Source organism: Boleophthalmus pectinirostris, unplaced genomic scaffold (genome assembly GCF_026225935.1).
Source record: "Boleophthalmus pectinirostris isolate CB_2022bp ecotype Guang Dong unplaced genomic scaffold, ASM2622593v1 HiC_scaffold_20, whole genome shotgun sequence".
NCBI classification, from domain to species: Eukaryota; Metazoa; Chordata; class Actinopteri; order Gobiiformes; family Gobiidae; genus Boleophthalmus; species Boleophthalmus pectinirostris.
The window spans coordinates 19,049,719-19,056,453 of NW_026571153.1; the positions used below are offsets into that span (position 1 = coordinate 19,049,719).

Consider the following 6,735-nt stretch of genomic DNA (forward strand, 5'->3'; position numbering starts at 1 on the left):
ATCACTTAATTCACGTCATATTTAAAGGTGTACTGTGTAACTTTTCTGGAGGAGGGTACACCAACTGCTTGTCTCCATGGAGATGTTTTGCCTTGAGTTTTTCACAGTGTGGTATTGGACTTATCTTCCTTCATATAGACAAGCAGGTGGTGTCAGCAGGCCAAGTTACAGGTCAGATCTGTGGAGAGGCGACCCTGCGCAGTGAGAACGTTTTTAAAGCCTTTTCAGAGCAATAAAAATGCTCGCAAAGAAATAATGTGAGATGCATAAGTTCAGTGTTATACTATGTAATATTCAGGTAAAGAAATAACACTGACACAAAGAGGAAGTGGACTCTCTCACTAAATATGCATCATATTGCACCAGGGTCTGTATTACACAATTTTCTGGGCTTTTATAATGTCGTTTCCTCATGACAAACATATCTGGACTTGTGTTTTATTTCATTCACACATGTGTAACAAACAAACACTGCATATTTAGGCTGAGTTCTTCTCTCAAACAGAAACACTCATACTCTTCCACTTCGTGATGTCATGCGGTAAAAGGAAGTGCTCCACTGTGTTTTTAAACTCCATACACCTTCACTTTATTTTATTTTTACTTAGCCAGGAGGTCCCACTGAGAGATTCAGAATATCTTTTTCAAGAGAGACCTGGTCAAGGTAGCAGCCAACACAATCCAAATACAATATAATTCAATACAAAATGATAAAATCACAAAATATCACATTATAAAACCATTTGCAGCTCAAGAAAAACATACACAGGTCTCAGTCACCATACTCACACAATTTTCTTGAACTTGTCAAGTGACACCATAAATTCCAATTTAAGATTTTTATGCAAATTATGTAAATAACATTTTGAGCTTTTGGGAATAATGTAGAATTACGCAAACAAACAAACAAACAAAAAAACTCCAGGCATGTTTTTGATGTGAGCTTTAAGCCATGTTAGGATGTTGTTACTAGAGTCAATTTTGCAGAATATAGGACCATTAAGTTCCAGTATATTTGTTATTAAACATTGGTAAAAAAAAAATACAATCAATTCCAACAAAACGCAAGTATATCAAAGACGGTGTATGTATATTTTTCATATTTCACTTATCTGTGTCTCTATGATAAAGTAAATAAATAAAGTAGACAATATAGATTTTACTGATTCACAATTACAGAAACCTTTCACATAAAATCATCCAATCAGAAAGAAGAATGAGCTCCTCACTTCGGGTTACAAGGTCCTACAACTTGAATTTCCCTCGAGATTAATAAAGTATTTGTCTGTCATAAATGGATAACGTGAACAAAATAAAATGTGCAGAGATATAAATAAAAACATGAAGAATGGCTGAATGTAAACTCATCCCTGACCAATATTATAAAAATATAGAATACAATAAAAATCACAGCTTTATAAATAAAACAAATTAAAACAATTAGAACAAAAAGCTTGATTGTGTGTGACCATCCATCATAATGGAGCTGTGAGTAGAACTCTCTAGAAAAAGAAAAAAGAAATTTAAGTTGATGTGAAATTGGCAGTTCTTGATATAAGTCCACTATGTACTGTCTGCATCTAATCATAAAGTGTTTTATCATCCTCATCACAACCAGGAAGTGCACTGTCAGCATGCTAGTTGCTGTTAACTATACAGTGATGGCAATACTCTGCTCTGTGGTCTGAAAGTTGTGAAAAACGCTTATAGACTCCTCACAGTGAATCATTACGATGCTCTGAATGCATATGTTAAAGGTGCACTGTGTAACATTTCTAGTGGAGGGTCTGCTCATCTCCATGGAAATGTTATTGCTTTAACTAGAATGTTCCACAGTATAGATTAAACCTTTCTATCAGAAGGGAGACAGGCAGGTCACAGCACTACGATACATTACAGTTCAGATCTGTGGAGAGTCGCCCCAATTCACAGAAGAAATGATTGTATTTTTGAGCAACTCGTAATGAATACATGCTAGATGGATATATTTAGTGTCATAACACGGAACATTCCAGGCAAAGCAATAACATCTACATGGAGACAAGCCTTCTGCTCTCACCTGTATAAAGTGTAGGCTTTGCTCTGTGTGTAGGAGCTGCTCTATTCGCTCCAGTCTCTTCTGTAGCTCACAGAGTTCTCCCTCTACCTCCAAAATCACATCTTTATTTGGAATTTCTGTGGTCGCTTTAAGTTCCTCCATTTCCTTCAGTCTCTCCTGCATCGTCTGAGCCAGTTTGGTCTGTTTGTGTAAAAGCTGAACCTGTAAACATATACATTATAAAATAAATAAAGGTTTTTGGGGGGTATTTAGTATTAAACTATAACATGCTTTGATAATTATTTCAGATTTTGTTCACTGTAAACCACAATATTGATCTAAAACTGCTAAACATAACATTTAGGTAGGCATTTTACTGCAGATTTTCATTAGTTTTTATTGTAGATATGACACTTTTGAACTTTTGAGTGTTAAATTTTCAATAATTTTGAAAAACGTGAAATGTCATCAAAGCAAAACTATTCTAAAAAATCTAATATTTAACAGTTTGAATAGTCTTCAATGTGGCATCCCTAAAGTTATGTCACTGATTCTTTCTTTTTTTTTTTTTTTTAATTAAGGACAACAGAATATAACATTTAGAAAATAAAACAACAATCAACACCCACAACACCACAACAAATACAAAAAAAAAAAAAAAAGAAAAAAAAGCCCCGCCATTTCACCCCCAACCACCCACACTGACACAAATTTGGCAAAATCAAACAAAATAAATGTGATAGTGCAACATAAATACATCGCTAGGCTCCTTAACATTCCTTTTGTCTCTCTTCCTTTTTTTTTTTTTTTTTTGTCACTGATTCTTTGCTGGTCTATCAGTATGAGAATTTTCCAAAATGCTGAACACTTTTCAGGTCAACAAACTCCTAGATTGTTGTAGTTATATTTGTACCTTCTTTTTGGCAGCTTCTCTCTTCACAGTAACACTACGGTGCCCCCTGTGGTCGGTCTGAGCACACACGGCGCAGATACACGTCTGGTCGGTCTTGCAAAACCTCTCCAGTCTCCTCCCATGCACAGCACACAGCGCCCCCTCCAGGTTCTTCACCACCCCCACCAGCAGATGGCGCCCCAGCTCTGCGTCCTGGTAGTGCGGCTGTAGGTGCAGAGGGCAAAAGGAGCGCAGACAGGTGACACAGGACTTCACAGCAGCTCGGGGGGAGGGGCAAAGGTCACAGGGGACCATTCCAGGACGCAAAGGAACCAGCTCTGCATCACTGCAAAACAACAAGCTTATTTTACCATCACATGTCAAAGTTGATAATTAACTTGAAACTTTAGACAGTAGTGGAGGAAGTACTATGTTTTATTGATCGTAAAAGGTCCTATATAACACTAAACTGTTTCTTGTAAGCTGCAATCCATGCTGTAATGTCATCAAAAACAGACCTGAAGTTGTGTCTTGTTTCATTCACACATGTTTGAGTAATCCTTTATTATTAGTCTGTCTACATCTCGAAAGCTGAAACATGTTCTGTTCAATCTTGACATGATCCAAAGAGTGTTTTAGTATGAGATTAGAACACAGCCTAAATATGCAGGGTTTGTGTGTTAAACATGTGAATGAAACAACACACAATGGATATGTTTTTGATGAGGAAACAATATTATAACATAGATCAGAAAATGGCATAATATAGGCTCTTTAAAAATGCAGTGTGTAACTTTTCTAATGGGGCATCATCATCCTTTTTGTCTCCATAAAGATGTAATTGAATGAATGTAAGCTTAAAGCAATAACGTGTTTTTATTGCTCAAAAATATCTTGAGTAACATACATTATTAGTGAGTGGGCTTGCCTCTCCACTAGGGATGTAACACTAACAGAAATATCATTAAAGTTCTCACAATAATATCGTGGACCATCACAATATATTGAATTACAAGTGTCTTTGCTTAAATTAGAGTAAGAATAAGAGTTATGGTGCAGCAATAGCTAAAAAAAGACAGAGGGAACTACATAGATCATGATCCTTTGCTCCATTTCAAAGCAGACTAAAAGAAGAAATAACAGTTCTAAGCACTTTTAAGATTTAGTTCTTTGAATTAAGTCTTATCAAGGCATTTTAAGAGGAAAAAGTAGCATATTCACAGTTTTAGCTGTTTAGTCTCCACAAAATATCGCAATAATATCGTCCCGTGAGATGTATATCATGAAAATATCGTACAGAGAGATTTGGATATTGTTACATCCCTAATCTTGAGCCTCCCCACCATATCGTGAGCTTTCCCATGATATCGCAATAAATATCGTAGCGTGAGGTTGATACCGTGACGATATCGTTACACCCCTACTCTCCACAGATCTTGCTTTCCTCAGTAAAGGTTTAATAACACTGCGGCCCAGGCAAGGCAATAACATCTCCATAGAGACAAGCATGATGATGTCAGCTGCACAGTATCAATAATAATCAATGATAATAATAATAACATTGCTATAGTTAAGTAGATATAAAAAAAAGTGTATTTCATGTTTAGTTCCACTTTAATTTGACGAGACATCTGAAAGCAGCACTCACCATTCTCCCTCTCCACATTCAGAGGAGCTGGTGTGAAGTATCTGAAGCTGCGGTCTTGTTTTGTAGCAGGTTTTACACAGAGGACACACACACAGTTCCTGCACCCTCCAGTAGTCTCCAATGCAGCTCAGGCAGAAGACATGTCCACAAGGGGGAGCCACTGGGAGGGTGAAGTCCTCCAGACAGATACAGCACAGCGGGCGCTCGGACATGGGGTCTCGATGGGCACTCAGGCCGGGAGGGGGCTTCACTGCAAACAAACAAACAAACAAACAAAAAAAAGGTAAGAAAGTAAAGATGCACCAGGTAAGTTTTCTGTGTCCGTAGAGATGTTCTTGCTTTGCCTTTAGACTCATCTTATCAGTCTCTATCACCACCAGGCCAAGTTACAGGTGAGATCTGTGGAGAAGTGAGCAACAAAAACTCCTGTACATGCATAAATGGAAGATATCCCAAATGAATACTATAGGATTACTGTAAAATATTCCAGGTAATCTCCATGGAGACAAGCAGGACATTCACCATTCACCAGAAAAGTCACATAGTGCACCTTTTAATTACACTATATATAGAGAGATTGTACTAAGTTAAATGATTTGTGTTTATCTGTTTGAAGATATCTTACTTCTAATAATCCATTCATACTAGGCGGGTGAAGTGTCTTGCCCAAGGACACAACAACGGTCTGCACTGGTCCGACGTTATTGAACACGAAAATAATAAGTCTAAACATGATTATTATTCTTTTGACGTTATTTTATTTGACGTTATGTGTTTCTTTTTTCTTTTTTTCTTTTTTTTTTTTAATAATGTTTTGCTTTTGTTTTCAAGTCAGCTCTGGTCACACACTAACACTCCAGGGTTGCATCACTTGTGTAAATCAGATATGACTTCTCCAAACACAAATCGAACACGTTTCAATGGATCAGAGTCATATGACCACATATTATTTCTTATCAAGCTAATAAGGATAATGCTATCAAACCAAGTGACACATTACAACAGAAATAACACAGACAGAGATAAAATTATAACATGACATGAATATTTGGAATGAACTTTTGTTTTGAAAGTATTTTGAAATATAAAAAACATGACCATTATTTCTACTTTTTAAATCTTTTTAGGCTTTTAGATCCTTTTCTCTCTATTTATATGATTTTTTTTCTATATATGTTTAGTTTTTATTCGTACAAAAAATAGGTATTTATAGTTTAGGGGTATTTTGATCACTCCAAAGAGCTGATGATAACCTGATTTTGAGAGCACATGTAACTGCAGTCAATGACATTATCATTATAGGACATGTGATATTAAAAAACAAACAAAAACAACAAAAAAAAAAAAAAAAAAAAAAGAAAAGAAAAAGAAACACGTTTGTAGAATTTTTGATCAATTAATCTTTTTCATTTATTGATTTAGTTTTGCTCATAAAAAACTTGAATTACTGACCTAAGTATTGCAAGTCAAGTTAATAAGTACTACCTCATTTTTCCTTTATCACAGAAAAACACACACATTATAATATTTAAAATGAAATCATATACTCACATAGTTTGTCTGTCTGTCTCTCGTCTCTCACTGTTGTTTCACTTCTTACTTGCCTCAGTTGACGTCAGTGTTTGCAAAGCATGCTGGGTATAAAAAGGGGGGCGGGACCGAGTTACAGGAATCACTTCCAGCTCACTTCTCTTGAGCCAGTGACGTTAAAATAAACAAGTTAAGACATATTCAAGCACGAGACTATTTCCCCCTTTCCTGTCCTCTTTTATTTCCCCCGCCTTTCTTTTTTATTACTTTACTTTTTATTTATATTATTTGTAAATTTTGTACGATGCAGTTCTTGAATGTAAAACACAGTTCTTTGTAGACTGCATTATGTATACACTGCTTATTTTTCTATATAAAAAAAAAAGTTTAAAGCCTCTATTCTCAAACAAACAAAGAAATCAGAAATTGCATAATGTATGTTATGTTGAATTTTAAATTGCCTCGTGCTCAAACGACAAGAAAAAGTTTTTGTGTCTCTGTTTGTGGTGTGAAATTATGGAACAACTTGAAAATAGAATTAAAACTTTGTTCAAATATACATGTGTTCAAAAGGGCAATTAAAAAATTAATTACTTCAAAATACTGTGCGGAAGAAATTAATGCTTA

At 35.6% G+C, this 6,735-nt stretch overlaps 1 protein-coding gene across 1 annotated transcript; it reads right to left on the reverse strand.

Moving 5' to 3' along the window:
• Nucleotides 1–564: 564 nt before the first annotated feature.
• Nucleotides 565–6,208, reverse strand: LOC110160259 (E3 ubiquitin-protein ligase TRIM47-like). The gene is made up of 5 exons (XM_020924895.2): nucleotides 6,130–6,208; nucleotides 4,579–4,828; nucleotides 2,952–3,276; nucleotides 2,060–2,260; nucleotides 565–1,502 (listed from the first exon to the last, which is right to left on the reverse strand). Exons 2-5 carry the CDS (start codon nucleotides 4,788–4,790, stop codon nucleotides 1,476–1,478), a joined length of 765 nt encoding a protein of 254 aa, XP_020780554.1. The 5' UTR covers nucleotides 4,791–4,828; nucleotides 6,130–6,208; the 3' UTR covers nucleotides 565–1,475.
• Between the last annotated feature and the right edge of the window lie 527 nt (nucleotides 6,209–6,735).

Bases quoted from the DNA above. Each gene is read 5' to 3' on its own strand.
- LOC110160259 (XM_020924895.2), bottom strand. From the start codon at position 4,790: ATGTCCGAGCGCCCGCTGTGCTGTATCTGTCTGGAGGACTTCACCCTC. The intron at 3,277-4,578 runs GTGAGTGCTGCT...GTTGTTTTGCAG, and splicing joins GAATGTGGAGAGGGAGAATG to TGATGCAGAGCTGGTTCCTT. The intron at 1,503-2,059 runs GTGAGAGCAGAA...TTCTTTTTCTAG, and splicing joins AAAGCCTACACTTTATACAG to AGAGTTCTACTCACAGCTCC.